Below are 17718 nucleotides of genomic sequence, written 5' to 3'. Positions count from 1 at the left end.
TTCAGATATTGTCCTCTTCGGTGCCAGAATTGCATTTGGTCCTCCTTTTCTTAATATTTCCCACTTTCTCCTCATTAGGTTCATGTTGTCCTTTAATACTTGAACATATTTATAGTAGCTGTTTTAAAGTTTTTGTATGCCAGTTCCCTCATCCTTGTCATTTGAGGTCTCCATTTAACAGATTTTCTCCTGCTTTTGAGTTACGTTTTACTGCTTCATGTCTCTAGTTACTTTTGATTAGAGAATGTGTATTGTGACTATTTAATGGTTGAGTGTCTAGATTTTGTTGTCCTCTTTAAAAGGAGTGTTGAGTTTCGTTTTGGTGGGCGGATACGTTACTTACAAAACAGCTTGGTCTTTATGAATCTTGTTCTTAAGCTGTATTAAAGCATACCTAGAGCAGTTCTTTACTCTCTAATTTAGCTCTACTATTAAGGCATGACTTTTCTTGTGTCTGAATACCTGCACATTCAGTGAGGTCTCTTTACTGTGGTTAGAACTTGAGTGTCTTCCAACCTTACGTGAACTGTGAGAATTGTTTGCTTTACAATTCTCTGGTCGTTTTTCTTTGCCTAATAGTTTTTCTGTCTTTCTTTTATTGAGGTATAATTGACATATAACATCCTATTAGCTTCAGATGTAGAACATAATGGTTCAATACTTGTGTATATTGTAAATTACCAAGTCTAGTTGACATGTGTTGCCCTGCTAGGTTACAAAAATTTTTTTCTTGGGATGAGAACTTTTAAGATCTTCTCTTAGCAACTTTCAAATATGCAATACAGTATTATTAACTGTAGTCACCATGCTGTACACTACCCTAATAGTTTTTCTCTGCCTGGCTCTTGGAATCTTCCTCTCTCTGTGCAGCTTACCATTCAGCCCAAGATTCAAGGGGACCCTTACGCAGATTTCTGAACCTCTTTCACTGTGTAGTTTCCTCCTCTTTGGTATTCTGCCCAGCAAGTATCAGCTACTGCAGACTTCTTGAACTCCACTATGTTTTGACTTCCCTCTTCAAAGCCATGCTCTGTGTTGTCGTTCCAAGAGTACCTCCAGGTGGAAAACCTGGTGGGAATCAGAGGGCTCATCTTCTTCGGCTCTTTTTTGTCTGGGATCACTATCCAATGCTGCCTATTGTAAAATGTCTGAAAAACGTTGTTTTAGATATTTTGTCAGTTTTTCTAGTTACTTATAATGGGAGAACAAGTCCTGTACCAGGTACTCTTATGCCTGGAAGCAAAAGTTCCAATACTTTTTATATTTGTTATCTCCCGCAGTCCTCACAGGCCTTGCTAGGTACCAGTTATCCCCATTTCACAGAATTGGCTTCTTCAGATTAACGTGCCCCAGTCGAGATGGCTAGGAAGCCCTAGGGAGGTAGAACAGATCCCGGTGCTGTGGTTAACGAAGTGTGGGAAGTGTTCCGAGAAAGCAGAATCGTAGACTTAAGTACTGCAAAGCCCAGAGCTCTGCCGTGTGGCTGTCTCCCCCTCTCTAGCCCTTGGGCTCAAATTACCCAAGCCATTTCGAGAAATGGCTCTGCTTGTTATGTATTACAGTTCTATTCAGATTTTAGGAAGAATTGATGGAGCTTTTGAACCATTTCTTGTTTTTCCCAGTTTTTCATATAAAGTCCATTTTTCTGGTTCAGAAATAAGGTCTTTTTGCAAATAAGCTACAGATGTGTCAGGGGTTAGAACAGTTCTACAGCGAAGACATTTTCAGTGGTGGATTTTTTTTTTTTCTTCCTTACTTTCTCTCCTCATTTGGATGACATAACCTCTAGATAATTACCATCCTCTCAAACTACAGTAAATACAAAAATAAACTTCCCACCAAGCAGCTTGTTGTTTGAAAGCTGGAGACCACCTTCATTTTTCGCTGTGCATACGGATGATTGTTTGGGAAACCATTTCCTGGGTGAGGCTTGTTGTCAAGGCAGAACATAGGAGACTTTGGAAGCCCTTTGGAAAGCGTTCCTTCAAAGCCTTACCTTCATTAATTTGCCGCAATGTTAGTGAATGCTTGTTACTTCCCCCATTTTTCAGCGGTGTTACAAAAACCACTGAGATTCAGAGTCTTAGAAAAGCTACAGGTTTTTTCATGAAGAAAATAAGTCCTTATTTATTTGGAACTTTAAACTTTGATAGGGAACTGGATAGAACTAGCATTGCTTAAACGCTTTGCACATGCAAAGGGCCATTTGGAGGCGTAGACACTGATGAATGAAGAAAAGGATTCTTTTTTCACCTCTTTAACTTTGACCTGTGTTATAAGGTAAGGTTTTTCCTTTGAGTGGTCCTGGAATGCACTTGGTAAAGAAATTAAAATATGTAAAGGTCCCTTTTTAAGGAAACTACCCTTTTTACCTCAACTGCACAAAATTCTAAATTCTCATCAGCACACCCTGAGCACCTGTCATGGGCTAGTCCTTTCATACACATTACTTCGTGTAATCCTCACAGCAGCAAGAATATCGATGGACAGAGAAGCGAAGTGATTTGTTTGTGGTCACTTAGCAAATGACGCTACTGTCCTTCACATTCAGATCTTATTTCCAAATTGAGAACCCAGGTAACTGCGGGTGCCTTGCCAAGTGAGTCGGTGGCAGAAAACAGTAGTGGCTAACTGCTACGGGCCAGCCCCACACCATCTCGACCTTCCTCACCTCTCTGTGTGTTACCGGTTTGAGAAGCCCCGAGTCCTGGGTGTATTCACGTGCACACTCACACACACCTTGAGCTGACACAGTATGGACTCAGCTGTCGTGGCACAAAGGGCAGGACAACAAACTCTTCTTGATCCTGACCCTCACTGAAGTAAAGGCACCCATCACCTGGCCACAGCTAAACATACCTTGAAAAATTATTAGTAAACATGATAGATGCCAGAGCAGGGAGAATTCTTCATTTCCCCAAATACTTCATTAGTGAGTGAGTGAAATAGTAACATAAAGGCAGAAGTGTGTCTCGTCTCGAATACAGCCCTGGCTGTGTTTCTGAGCGTTGAGTTCTGCGTTCCCCAGACCCTGAGGCAAGGTTGCATGGATGGGACATCTGGGGGTCTTCAAGGGATGGTCCCCAGCAGCCAACTACTATTATATTTTAAATTAAATAAAGGGATAAAAATGAGACTTACAAGCTGTCTGATTTAAATCTTGCATTCAACGTGTTCCGTAGTGGTGAGTGCGTTTAATGAACGGAGCTGAAGCTTGCTTCATTCTGTTGACTTTATTTAGCCTACATGCGTTTAGTTAATGAGATTACTTTTCTCTTGTGTTCATAAATATTTAAACCAGGAACTTTCCTGAAATCAAATTGCATAGGCTTGTTTCCCTTCATCTAGCTTTCTTAACTCCGATACATCTATCAGTGATTGAGAAATGGTTGTTATAAAAGCCTGATTACTTTTCCTCATTCAGATTTGTACACATAGACCGTATCAGCCAAGTTTCAGACTACCTAAAAGTAAAGGCGTTGAGCCAGAAAGAGCAGTCACGGATGAGTATGACCTTGACTATATCTGAAACTGCTCTCCAGACTCATTAACCAGTTCATACCATCGTAAACAGAAGTGCCTAATGTGGGGTATTATGTGTCTACACTTTCTCAGAGCAGTTGAGAGAAATACTGTTATCATTCCTCACTTTATTCAGTGCCTTCTTATCATTTGCGTTGAGTATTGGAAATTTTACTTTGCATGACTTCGGGGGAAGTGCTGCCCTATTAGTGGGTCTGTGCCACTTGCCGGTAGTATGTTTTGGAGGCAGGTCACGTGATTATCAAGATGACCCGTAAGGTCCCTGAATTACTCTTTAACCTTCAGAGCTCCGTGCCAAGTATGAAGGAGTGTAATCTTCCTTCCGCCCCTCTTCTCCAAGCATATTTCCCTTTAGAAATTTTTTAATATATATTCTCTTCAGCCAGAGAAGAAAGGATTTTTGTCATTTTCATTTTCCTGATTGTCATGCTTTTAAATTTTTCATGGTTTCAGAGTTTCAGGGTCACTAAAAATATCATAATAGCAACATTGAATGCTTTATTTTTAAGAAAATAAACATTCATGTTCCCTTCTCTCTGATAAAGTTTAACGATTCTGTTATGTCCATAGTATTTTCAGGATTTTGGAATTTCTTTCTTCTCAGAAAGGAAAATGTCATTATTTTGGTCCTCGTTTCATCTCTGGAACTTTTGAAACTGTTTAAAATTATCAGCCAAACTTGGGGGGTTTCCAGAAGTCCCCAGAAAAAGACTGGTTGAGCTGCGTACATTACATGAATGAGGCCTGCAGGAAGGAAGGCGAGAATGGGCCAGAAGTAGAAAAGCAGATAACCTTCCGCGTTGTCTTCCACATCAGCTTTCCTCTCGGGCAGTAATCCTCTTAGAATTAGACAGACGTAGAAAGCGGAATGTAATTCATGAATACTAGATGACAGTCTCTTTTCTAGTTCATTAATTTTGCTCAAAATTGACTTGAAACACATGTAAGTACACGTCAAAGCTGACACATTCACTTTAAGGTTTTAAAATGTACTAATCAGTTCAAGAGTTATTTATAGCAAGAGTCCTTAATAGTAGATATGTTCTTCATACTCAAGAGCTGTCTTAGGTAGTTCAGTTATTTATTGTAGTAATTTGTAGTTTTTTGTGTTGGTGGTCATTAGCTTTTAGAAGATATTTTTTCTTGGAAAGTTATATGTTGGTACATTTTTTGCAACTTTTGAAGGGTTGTCTGTGCTTTATTTCATTTTTAGCTTGTTTCTAACCCTTTGCATTTAATGTCAGCTTCAAAGATTAAGGTCCTCCAAGAAGCTTGGGGTTGAAACTCTGGGCTCTAGAAGGTTTTTACAAGTCTGTCTGCAAGCCACTGTTGTGTGGTCTGTTCTTAGAGCAGTGCCTCCGGGCAGGGGAGGGGCTGCATTCCAGTCACCTGGGGGTGTTTATTCAAATAGATTCCTCTGCCCAGCCCCATACCCACTGAGCAGTATTTCTGGGGGTGGTGCATGGGGATCTGCCTTTTAAACTAGTTCCCCAGATGCCGCTGTACATGCTAAATTTGAGAACTACTGCCTCTTGGTATACTCAGGGGGCTTTGTCTCGGAGCTTCTCTAAAACGCAGTGTTCTGGTCCTCAGCAGTATGGCTGATGGAGGCTTGAGTTTACCCAGAATGAACGCACTTCTGTCATCTTGCAGCCAGTAAGTCCAGGGCCTTTAAGACTAAAGATACTCCCTTTCGACTAGACAGTTAATAATTCTCTTCTCTGGTTTCCAGTTATTTGTGGGCAATTGATTAGTTAATGATTAAGAGGGTAGAGGTTGCTGTTGACTTAAGGAAGTTGAGAGCAGAATAGTCTTGAAACATTGTTGGACAGTGCTAGAATACCTTTGTTATTCAGTGTTACAGTCTTGTTAAGTTTCCATCTGTTTCTTAAGAACAAAACATTTCCCTTGCTTAAATCAGAAGTATTGGAAAAGATGTTCTTCATCTGATGTCTGGATAGAGTTCAGGGGTGTGTAAACTTGGATGGGAAATAATTTTCCATTTATTTTCACTGACCCCCTAACTAAAATTTAGGACTTCCTCCAATTATGAATGTAGGCAACAAACCACAGTTGTGTAAGTTCTACCTATGATTTTACTGCAAGTAGGAAGCATGGATATTTTCATATTGTATTTTTTTTGGAGATCCTTCAAAATATTGCTTATGCACATCACTACTTCAAAATCAGAGTAGTTATTAGATCACCTGCTAAAACTTGTTAGAGAAACCTAATATATTTAAAAATTATTTTGATAACTATTTTGCAGTATAATTGATTTCTGTTGAAATCATATATATTTTATACATTTACAAATATTATTCTGACAAGGGATCCATAGGCTTCACTAGACTACCAAAGAGAATCAGATACAAAAAATGGGTAGAACACCAGTGCTCGGGGCACTTGGGTGGCTCAGTCGGTTAAGCAGCTGCCTTCGGCTTAGGTCATGATCCCAAGGTTCTGGGATCCAGCCCCGCATCGGGCTCCCTGCTCAGTGGAGAGCCTGCTTCTCCCTCTCCCTCTGCTGCTTCCCCTGCTTGTGCTCTCTCTCATGCTCTCTCTCTCTCTCTCCCTCTATGACAAATAAATAAAATCTTTTTTAAGAAACAAACACCAATGCTAGATCTTATTCTAACATCTTTTCATTCTAAACCATTTCCTTTTTTTTTTTCTTTGAGATGTTTTCCTTAAGCGAACTGTTTTTCCTATTCTTACCGTCATCTCATTGTTATGTATATATTTTTTTTTCTGTAGCTGACTCCACTGGAACCCATTCTCTGTACACAACATACAAAGACTATGAAATTATGTTCCATGTTTCCACCATGCTGCCATACACACCTAACAACAAACAACAGGTAAGAGATCCTGGTGTTGTCTGTTTCTTCGCCCTTGTTCATTTCCTCCAGAAGCCTAAGTGGCAAGTTTGTAAAATCTTAAAGCAGAATTTAATGTTGCACCTGTCACCGCAGCAGGAAGCTTTGTACTTTGCGGAAATAACGAATAGCAAATGAGCTGAAAACAAATGAAGAGACACAAATTCTAGGTTAACAGCCAGCTGGATGGCTTTGTGAATTAATCATTTGCTTTTCACCCACGGGGATTGAGGTTTTCATGGAATCTGAAGAGAACAAGTTGAAATCATGGTGATTAGGTGACCCTGCAGGGTTGCAGAGAACATGTATGAGTGGGTGAAATTCCATCTCAAGAGGCCAGGGTACAAAGCAGGAGAGTACTGATGTGTCATTTCAGATTTCAAAGGAGGTTTGGTACATTAACCGGGAGAAAAACCAAAATAAATGTCAATGGGATCTCAGAAAAAGGTTTTTTCTTAACATTTGTCAGGAGACAGCAAAGAACATAAAAAAACGATTGTCTTTGTGTACATCGTACACAGTTTCTTTTAAAGAAGATCTAAAAGCACAGTGCCTGTTACTAAAATGTGGTCATTGACATAGTAGATGAAGGAACCTAGGAGCGGTAGGTTGTCACAGAGCAAAATGGAACCTGGCAGTATTGTTCTAGAAGGTATGTGGTCGTTGCTGTTTTTTAAAAATATGTCAAAATAAATGATACCAAACTGACATTTCAAAGAGCCAGAGAGCAAACAGCGTCTCCTTTCAATACAGTTACAAACACAAGCGATCCAGGATTACTTCTGACCTTAAAGTGGATCTAGATTTTGTTACTGTTAACTGATGTGCTAACAGAACACAGGCCAGCTGCAGAATGCATCACATCCTCTTTCCCAGAATTTAACCGAACACGGATCTAATCGAACACTTCATCACTGCAGGTTTGATTAAATCACAAATCGAGGTAATGAAATTTTGCCTCTTATAATTACTAAAGGAATCAAAAATAGGGAGCAAAGCAGTAAATCAGCTACAAATCTGAAATCTATTTAGGATAAATTCTGTGATCTGGAATTTGTTGACAGTTTTTTTATGCAAATTCCAAGTTCTGGATTACCCAGAGAGGAAAACATCATGGTAAAAAAAATATGTTTTTCTTTTTCTGACCAGTAAGTAGACAAAAAATTTCAGGACATTCACAAGTGATCTTTAAAGGATTATTCCTTCTACCTGATTACTCAGCCGAGAAAGGAAGGTGTATGGAAAGATAAAAAATTTAGTTAAGATTAAATTAATTGTTTATTTCTGCTAAATGAGTTGAAGTGTGTTGAGCAGCATGAGTTGGGATTTAAATGGACAGTTACCTAGATTATTGAATTTGGAGGTCCAATCAAGGCAAAAGTGTTATGGTCCTAAATCAGAATGAAAGAATAATTGGTACCGCTGCATCTTAAGAAATTTTAATTCTCTAGCTAGAGAATTTATTTCTTCTATGTAGATCACTCTATGCTTGGGAAAAAAAAAAAACCAGAACATAGCTTTTAAAATCTTGTGGCAGGAATTTGTTTATAAATACTGTCTTTCATTATATATAATGTGAGATGGACAGATGGATTTATTTCTATTTGGGTCCTTTACTAAGACATTAGTGTTACATATCAAGCAAGAAGAAAGAATCACATTGCATCAAAAAGACAATGACATCATCTGTGCAGGAATGACCTAATACATAGACAAATTATATATATTTTTGATGTGTCCAAGATCCTGAGTAGATTAATGATGTTTAATAATGGGTATATTCTGTATAGCAATCAGTATAGACCAGCCTTTATTTCTGTAACATCCAATAATATATCATGTTTAGAAATGAAAGTAAATGGCCTCATTAGAAGATAATTTGGGATGCTTTGAAATTCCTAAGGTTAAAAGTACATTTCTGGCACATTCTAACTCCCAATTCTCAACCCTAATCTAAAAGGCTATTGTTTCTCCCAGCTGGCAGCCAATACTAGATTATTGATTTTACTGATATGTAATTTGTGTAAGTTAAAGTCACTGGAGGAAAAAAAAACAAAAACAAAAAAAAACTTTTATAAATGCAAGCTTATACCTAACAGTTGATATAAATGGTATATTTTGTTCTTTTTCTCCTTGTAAGAGCCTCTGTATAATGTGAGAAATTCAAATTTTGTTCAACTTTTTTTTCACGCTACTGAATTAAACTATCTTAATAAACCCCTCTTGGAGAGCGAGCCTCTGACCTAGCCTGTCTTAGGGTGCCTGAATTTGAAAGCCACCTTTCCATTTAATGTGAAACAGGAGGTGGTCTTAAGCAGCTTTCCCTGTAATTAAAAAAGCTGTTTAAACTTGAAATTTAACCTGCTTTAGGAATATTAGTAATTTCTGCATTCCCAGCTGGTGACAGAAAAAGCATCTACGGAAACACCTTACCCACATATCTTTAAATGAAGTGAATTAAACCAGAACATAAATTGCATTGTAATTACTTCAGCCATTCTCTTCTCTAAAACATCTTCCCTATGGCAAATTTCTTTCTTACGTGAAAATGGAACAAAACTGTTGTTATGGAAACAGAATTTGGAGAGGCTGGAACTTGGCATAATGTGCCAGATATTGGTTTGCTCCTGATGGGCTATTTTATGCAAATTTCGGAATATTCATTTCTGTATTCTGCCTGGGAGGGAATAATACAGGCTAAAATATTGACAGCAACTGTGTAGGTTTACCTACCTTAATGTGTCCTGATGAATAATAAATGTTTTAAATACAGTTCCTCAGGGAATTGGGGGGAAAACACAGTGTTGTCATTTGTGTTGTTTGCTTTTTTTTTCTTTTAGCTCCTACGGAAGCGGCATATTGGAAATGATATTGTAACAATTGTTTTCCAAGAGCCGGGAGCACAGCCATTCAGCCCCAAAAACATCCGATCCCACTTCCAGCACGTTTTCGTCATCGTGAGGGTCCACAACCCCTGCACCGACGGGGTCTGTTACAGGTACCGGCGCTACAGCTGTGGCCGCACGGGTGTTGGCTGGCGGTCACCCAGAGGGCCCCATCCAGCTCCGCTTTCTGAAGTGGCAGTGGGAAGTCTGCTGCTATTTATTTTTGCCCTTAAACTGTGCGTGTAGATGGCCGAATTCACACAACGACGTCACCTAACGGCGTTGACATTGCCCAGACACGTTGGTTAGACACCTGCTGTTTCCATTTGCACCTCCTCCTTAGGGGGTGTCCTTCATCCATCCCATCTGGTCACCAACTAATTACTCATCCTGCTAATTATACTTTGCTTTTGGTATGGCAAGAGCAGAAAAGAATGATCGTAATAAGTAGAAAAGTTTTGTTTTAATTATTACTATTTAAAAAGCGCAAACCCTTGCTTAGGACTGATTTGATTCATGCTAACATTTCTGACTGCAGTCTTGGAGGCATTTCTGTGCTTTGTGAGCCTGTGGTGGAATTGTGTCTGTGCTCCTTGTTGACCTGGTCTCGTGAGTATCAGAATTCAGGCGTCTGTCTGCAAGAGGTCTTTGAGTGTTGACAAGGATAAGAACCTGCATTGCTGGGTTGACGTGGGCATCGTACCAAGAAGACGTGTAAGGCTATGCTGGCATTAACAAGATGTTTCTAATATGAATCTGTCCTTTTAAAATAGGTCTTTCCGTCCCTAAAATTTGGAAGATTAAGCTTTGTTAATTTTGCATATTTTTGAATTAATACGGCCACCTACCCAGAAACTGGCCAGCACAGACCGATAATTGGCTTGTTGTGAGATCCACAACTGTCTAATTCTGGGTGTCAGTGCGGGTTAATTACAGGAGCCGGGCAGGCAAACTCAGGGAACAAAACAAATACAGGTTGCTGTGGGCTCCTGCGAGCCACCACCTTCCCTGCACTCATCCCACAGTAACTGTATGTTGGCCTCCCCTGCACTCATCCCACAGTAACTGTATGTTGGCCTCTGGTGATAAGCCCAGCACTGTCCTAGGCGCTGTACGTGGGTTACCTCATTTAATTTTTAAAACCCCTGCATTAGGTACTGTTTTAAAAATCCCCATTTTCACATGAGGCAGTGTGAGCAATGGAAATAGGTAACTTGGCCGCAGTCAGCTGGTACCAGGCAGTTCAGATCGTAATGCACTCAGTCTGATTCTCGAGCCGGGGTCTTCGCTGCCCTTGCTGCTGACACACAAGCTGTTCTAGAACTCTAGGCTAGGGGGTGGAAACTCCAACAAAAGAGACCTAGATCTGCAGGCTCTTGCCAGGAATATGATCTCTGAAAGCTGCTTGATTGAGGTGTGGAATGACAGACTAAGTGCAGAACGTTTGACCGACTGGGAGAGCTCTTCGCATTTAGAAAATACCCCCAAGCAGTTGAAACATGCTCTGGACTAGATTCATGCAAGGGATTTCCTACAACTTTGATAAAAAGTTAATCCCATTTTGATTGGTCACTACGAAGTTTGGGAGTGGAAAGCTATGCCATTTATTTTAGAGAGAGATTCTTCTTTAAAAGCCATTGTCTAAATAAAGTGCTGTTCGGTAGAAATGTAATGCAAGCCATATGTTAATTTTTTTATTTTTTAATGGCCATATTTTTAAAGTAACAAGAATGGGTAAAATTAATTTTAGCAATGTTTTTTACCCAATAATACATTTTATTTACCTGCTATATCCAAATATTATTATTTCAACAGGTGATTTTTAAGCTTTAAAAATTATTGACCTGTTTACTTATTTTTGGACTACGACTCTGAAATCTGGAGTCTCTTTTAGACTTACAGCTCATCTCAATTAGAATGCTTGATTTTCTTTGGAAGTAATCTGTGTTTAGATTTTATAAAATTTGTAACTGGAAAAGTAGATTCATATACTCAGATTGTTCCAAACATGCTTTTTCAAAGCTTTCCAATAACTGCGTTGAGTGTCACTTTAAAAAATATAATGTAATTTAATACTCCTTGGTCGCGGTGGTCACATTTTGAGTGCTCAGTAGCCTGCACGTGGCCAGTGCAGGTCTAAACAGACTGGTCAGGAGGAAGTGTCTTGGCTTCGTCAGCACTTTGCTAGATGAGGAGGTGATGTCTATCAGATTCTTTTATACCCCACCCCCACCCCCACCCTGAAAATTGTGCTTTTTTGCTGGCTCTCTTATTTTTAATCTGTTACCTGGAGAGCCCGTCTTCTCAACCCCACCATGCGATGTGATGCCAGACCCTTTGTGGGAGGACACCAAACACCTCAGCTTATGCCACATGAGCTAGCCTGGCATTTCCTAGTTGCCAAGCTTGTTTGAAGACCCAGCACACTGCTTTATAAACTGTGAATTAGGGCCTTTTGTAAATCCAAGAGAACATACAATTTGGAACATCACTAAAAGAAATCACAGGAAACTAAAGTAGCGATCTTTTCCTGTCGTAAACTTTAGGTGTAGTCATTGTTCTGAGCCCCTCTCACACCTCAAGGTAGGCGTGTTTCCTGGGGTGTGTGGTGATGTCAGATGTTTAAAGTCCCAGAAAGGACTGGGCAACTTTCTTGTAGTTAATGCTTAGGAAGAATTTTGTGAAGGGTTCCGTGTTCTCATGAAAATAAACGTATTAATGGGGCGCCTGGCTGGCTCAGTCGGTTAAGCGCTGACTCTTGATTTCAGCTCAGGTCATGCTCTCAGGGTCCTGGGATAGAGCCCCTTGTTGGGGGTCCACACTCAGTGGGGAGTCTGCTTTAGGATTCTCTCTCTCCCTCTGCCCCTCCCTGATGCGAGTGCATATTGCATACTCTCTTTCTCTAAGTTAAATAATCTTTTGCAAGAAGAAATGTATTAGGAAGCAGAATAGAAAATTTGTATCAATTTTAAGATAAAATGTGGTCTTCCAAAGAATTTCTGTACCCGTGAGTTTTTCTCAAACACCAGCCACTCCCCAAACTACTTAGGGATATGAATTTATGGGCCTCCTTTATTAGAGGTACTTTGGTAGAAAAGTTTAGAGCTGAGTTGATTTATACTAAATTAGATTTAAATCTAATTTAACTCTATCCCTGAGTAATATAGTTAGAGTGATTCAGGTGCTTTTTATCATTGAAAAATCTCTTGTTCCGAACTTTCTGCCCGGTGAACATTCACATTTATTTATTGACATCTACTTGGTACCTGTAATGAGGAAAGTGCAAAAGTTGTTTTCTCAAAGGAGCTTCTTGCTCTAATCGGGTAGGAAAGTGTGGGGTCAGTCCAGGCTGAAGTTACAAGGAACATTTAACTGAGAAAAATGGGATTTGGCATGTCTTTTAAAGCACAGATGGATGAAATTCAGTGGGAAAAAGAGAAATAATTCTAGGAGTGGCCAGCATTATATACAGAAGTGTAGACACGGGAAGGAGGGTGGAAGATACAATAAGAAGGCTGCTATTGTAGATGGGGTTACTGCGCAGTGGAGGCCCTTGGCATGCTAGGCTGTCTCGTAGCACAGTATAAATAGAATTTTAGGGAAATTCACCCAGTGTCACCATGCATGATAATTTGTATACAAAAAGGCAAATTTGGAGCTTCCTGCTGTCGTTCATTGATTTTTTTTTTTTTTTTTTTTTTTTGGTCAGTTCTTTACAGCCCTTATCGTGTATGTGCTAGGCACTTTTATAGGCTCTGGGATGCGACAGGTAAACAAAAAGAGAAAAATCCCTGTGGTGGATATGGAGAAGAGGTCCTGAAATAATGGGTGTTCTCTCCCTAGGGACTGAAAAGTTGATAGAAGGAAAAGCTATTTCAAACTAATTCTCAGGCCAGTTAGCGTTGAACAGTAGACATAGGCAGGAACTCAGAAATGAATCACTAAGTCTGTACTGTGCCCATACCTGTTAAGAGAGCCCTCTGGTCTCTCTATTTTGTTTGGTATCGTTACACTGAGCTTCATTGTCTGGTCCCGGCTGATAGAGCATATTAGAAGCAACAAATCAAAAAGATGGGGAACTGTTCAGTGGCAAGGATGTGCTGAAAACATCAATAAGAGATTACTAATAAGAGAGATGCAGAAAAACTATTCATATCAGTGATTCAAAGCCAATAAGCAAAGCAGTCTGGGGTCATTTGGTTTGGGAGCAAAGGACCAAATAGACTTCATTCACCCCCTCAGGGCCTCATTTGTAAAAACTCTGTGAAATATTTTCCAACATTTTTTGGCACCCAGTGAATTAGGAGATCAAGGCAGGGATCCTCAGAGGTTGCAGATGCCACAAAAAGAGATACACCTGTCTCATAACGGAAGGACACAACCCCACTTATGAATTAGTCTTATTCCCTACTCGCCCCCCCACACATTGAACCTGAATCTGATCAAACTTCTGGAGAAACCAATGTACAGAAAATACAAAAGACAGAAGAACATGCCCGTATTGGGCAAAATTCAGACACCATGCAACTCTTGTGAGAAACAGCCCAATTTCCTCAACACATAAATGTAAGAAATAAAAGAGAAAGTGAGAGAAGTAGAGAGGAATGAACAGAATACAAAAAATTTAAGATAGAATTAATTAAAATGTGTGGGTCTTATTTGGATCCATTTTAGATAAAAAGATTTTTAAAGTTTTAGGACATCTTCAGCAACTGAAAATTGGAACATTGACTATTTGATGAAATTAAAGAATTATTATTAATTTTAAAACTATAGTAATAGGTGGTTATAATAATGACCTGAGTCTTCAAAGCAATTGTTAAATTGTGGTCAGTAACTACGTTCAGAAAGGTAGAAATGTATGTTTCCCCTCTCAGAAAGACTTCCATATTCAGAGGTTAAAATATAATAAATGTTGAAAGGAGGTAGTATGATATATTACAAAAAGCACTTGGAATCAGACCAGATTGTGAAACCTCTCAGATCTTAAATTTCCCTTTCTGTGCAGTGGAAGGTTGCTTGACATCTACTTAAACTCCCATAAGTAAAGTAGTGTAGGCAGGGAGTGTGGTGTGTGCATATTAAATGTGCACGCCCTTCTTTTCTTGAATAAAAATAAATATGCAGGCTGCAGCTAGGAAGAAAAAAATCAAAGTGGGTCAAATGATAGACCTTTTTTTCAGAAAGTCTATTCTAAGCCTAATCAGCATTCCTATTGTCCAGTGTAGCTGACCTTTCTAAGACAAAAATCAGAACATGTGACTCTTGGTGCTTTTTAAAACCGTTTGGGCGAAGTTCAGACTCCCTCGCGTACAGCCTCCTGCCGAGGTCCTTCAGGCCTGGCCTTTCCGCTGTCAGCCTCCCCTGGGGCCGCTGCCGAGTCTCCTCCGCACCCCTACCCCTGTGGCGCTACTTACAGCTCCCAGAACACACCGCGCTCCGCCCCTCTTCTCCGCACATGCTGCTCTCTGGGCAGGAAGGCCTCTTCTTACGCACCCCTACTCCTCCTTCAGCTGATGAATTCCTGCTTTTCTTTTCTCTGGGGGGGCTCCCCTGACCTCCCAGGACTAGGTAAATTGCCTTTCCTGTGTTTCCAGTAGCACCCCGCGCCTCCCGCAAGAGCACTCAGACCTCTGCGCGTAGCCCTGCCAGACCTGGAGCTTCTGGAGGGACGAGCCTCTGACAGCTCACCCTTGATCCTCAGCACAGGCACAGTGCCTGACACACAGTAGGTGCTCAGTGAGCATCGGTGAATGAGTCCTCGTAGAAGTCAAGAGCCCAGCCCCCGCCCCCCCCCCCCCCCCCGGGGAGAGAGTGATGGGCACATGTTTGTTCTGCCACTCATCTTGCCTGTCCTTTGCCCAGGTCTGCTTTCTGAGAGAGCTCCCCAAGCTGGCAGTGTGATCCAGCCCCCAAGAAGGGGAAACCTCCCTCTACCATTCTGAGGCCGAGTCCCCTTCCTTCTAAATTGGGGGTTGGAATTGCTTATTGCCATTTCCACGTGCTTCAGAAACTCAAGCATCGTTGTCTTCTCACGTTTTTCCATGGAGACTTCTGTTTGGATGTCTCTGGAACATTTCCCATGTTATCAATTTGAAATTGGCTTTGGGTGTCAAGATCCGCTACTGTATCCAAGGTGGTTGATGGCAGCAAATGCTACAAAGCCCAGGCTAATGGTGGTCTCTTCAGCTGTGTGACACCTGTGGATGGTGCCTTTTGCAAGCACCTCAAGAGTGGGAGGTTTAAAAATGTTCCTTCACAAGGAATAGTGTGGTCTTATCGTAGAGCGTGCTGCTGGCCATCCAGAAGCTCGCATTCCAGTCCTGGCTCTCTGTAACAGGCTCTGTGCAAACCCTTTACTTCTCAGAGTCCGTCCTGGAGAAGTGGAGCATTCGTACCAGCCGTTCAAAGGGAGGTTGTTCAGGGCTGTGCCAAATGTCAGTAAAACAGGACACTTGCCTGGTCCTTAAGTCGTACTCCCAAGGTTTGGAGGATGGAACATGTTTTTGTGTTAAAATGAACACAGCTATTCCTCAGTAGAATGCAAAGTCAAGATGACTTTTAAGATGAAACTCAAGATTTTCTTGGCAGGAGTTTGAGGAACGCTGAATTCTCCGTGTTCTCTTCTGGTGCTAACTTTCCGTAATTGCCGAGACTCCGAGCTTCTGTCTGCTGGGTTACTCTCCTGAGTAGAACGTCCAGTCCTCAGCACTGCCGAGTACATAAGGTGCGGCGAGGACGGTAAAGAATGTGTAATTTCTCAGGAGCTGCAGTAGTGCCTATGAGGCTAACACAAGTGTGTTCAAACAGAAGCCCTTTGGACTCTGCTTTTAAAAACAGCAGGAACCATTCATGATTAATACGTCTTAAAGGGTCTATATAGAGCAACCTGAAGTTCTAGAAAGGCTTCTTATAAGGCAAAAATATTCTTTCTTCTGAGCTTAAAGCAGGCATTATTATCAGGAGTTCAGAATCTGTGGCGTCTAAATTAATGAGCTTTTAACCTTGTAGAAAACCTTGAAGTTAGATTAACCCAAAACAAGACCTTTTGTTTGAAAAAAGCATCCCAGAGCATCATCCTTCTCATCTTCGGCAAAGGTTCTATTTCTAATGATGCAAAACTGATTTTAGCATCTGTATCATTTACCTCCCTACCATGATGAATCATTGATAATTATATGTTGAGGATTCAGTTCTTTCCCTCATAGTTCATTCTAGAGGCTTCTAATTATCGTTGGGTTTTCAGCATATGTTTGTCTAAAGTTCTAACAGTTAATAAATAGATCTGTAAAAAGCCAGTGAGTTTAAGGGGCAAGTGGATAGATGGTGCTCATATTGGCACCCCCTGGTAAGCATTTTCCTCTCCTTATTTAAAAGAAAACCGCAGCTGCTTCTTGAGAAAGAATAACAATTTGAAGTGAAATTAGCAAGAGAAGGAATTGCCAATTTAAAAATGAGTGTTTCTGGATCCTTACAGGATTCCTCTTTAGAAAAGCTAACATATCTGGATTTTCGCATCTTTTGCTTGACTTTAAAAAAAAAAAAAAAAGATCAAATTAAAATTATACAGCTGTCAGCATTCAAGCCAGACAGCTCACAATAGACAAGAAAAATTGCCTTTCTAATACTGGTATAATTAGGCTGTAATGCATATGGAGGTTTTGTGAATTCTCATCTCCAGTTAGAAAATGGAGTGTTGCTTGCCACCTTTCCTCCTCATGAAGCTAACTAGATACTAGTCTTTTTTTTTTTTTTTAAATAAATTTGTGAAAACCAACAAATTGGCCATTCCATGGCATCTTCAGACAAAATAGGTAACTTCTGTCCTGGGTTTCCCAATTTTTATTTATTTATCCTATTTTCATGAGAAATAATCCTTTTTTGAAAAGCAAAGTTAAATATCTTAAACCCTTCTTAAAACAGAACAAAAAATAATAATGAAATAGAGCTCTTCAGTTTATTTTGAAAGATATGCACTCTCTGATTATGACTTTTCCATTCTGGAAATTCAGATAAATATTTTATATTGCTTCCCTAATACTTAGTACAATTGCATAATGGACTCACTTTTAAATAATTAGATAATTTGAGAAGAGGGACATTCGATCTGTTAGAATCATCATTCCAGCCCTCTCAAACTTCACTAAGGATCCTAGAATGAGGTCTTAGAACAAGATAGAAGACACACAACCTTTCTGTTTCCATTTAACTTTTGTTGTTACTGTTTTAGGAAAAACTTGATTCTTTTTTTCCTTTTCGAGATTAAAAATAACAGGTTATTACAGATGCTTGTATGGTCCTTATCTTAGTCCCAGTTTTAACAATATTATGCAGAAGAAGTGACTGGGGCAGGCTTTCTCAAATCAATGTTGCTTGAAGGACTAGGAAAAGGAAAATATTTCCTCACAAAT

The 17718-nt window shown here is 40.0% G+C and overlaps 1 protein-coding gene across 11 annotated transcripts in view; it reads left to right on the top strand.

Moving 5' to 3' along the window:
* SIPA1L1 (signal induced proliferation associated 1 like 1) overlaps nucleotides 1-17718 on the top strand; it is a 371790-nt gene that overhangs the window by 281794 nt on the left and 72278 nt on the right. For all 11 annotated transcript variants that reach the window (XR_005837672.1, XR_005837671.1, XR_005837673.1 and 8 more), the window contains 2 exons: nucleotides 6301-6404; nucleotides 9263-9420. Coding sequence is in view for 8 of the 11 variants with exons in the window: in XM_040641706.1 (XP_040497640.1) it covers nucleotides 6301-6404; nucleotides 9263-9420 (262 nt within the window). In the remaining 3 variants the exon portion in view is untranslated. The remainder of the gene's footprint in view (nucleotides 1-6300; nucleotides 6405-9262; nucleotides 9421-17718) is intronic.

This window comes from Ursus maritimus, unplaced genomic scaffold (assembly GCF_017311325.1).
Source record: "Ursus maritimus isolate PB19 unplaced genomic scaffold, ASM1731132v1 scaffold_25, whole genome shotgun sequence".
In the NCBI taxonomy this organism is placed as follows: Eukaryota; Metazoa; Chordata; class Mammalia; order Carnivora; family Ursidae; genus Ursus; species Ursus maritimus.
Note: the sequence above shows the minus strand (reverse complement) of the source record. Positions and strands in the feature narration are given on the sequence as shown.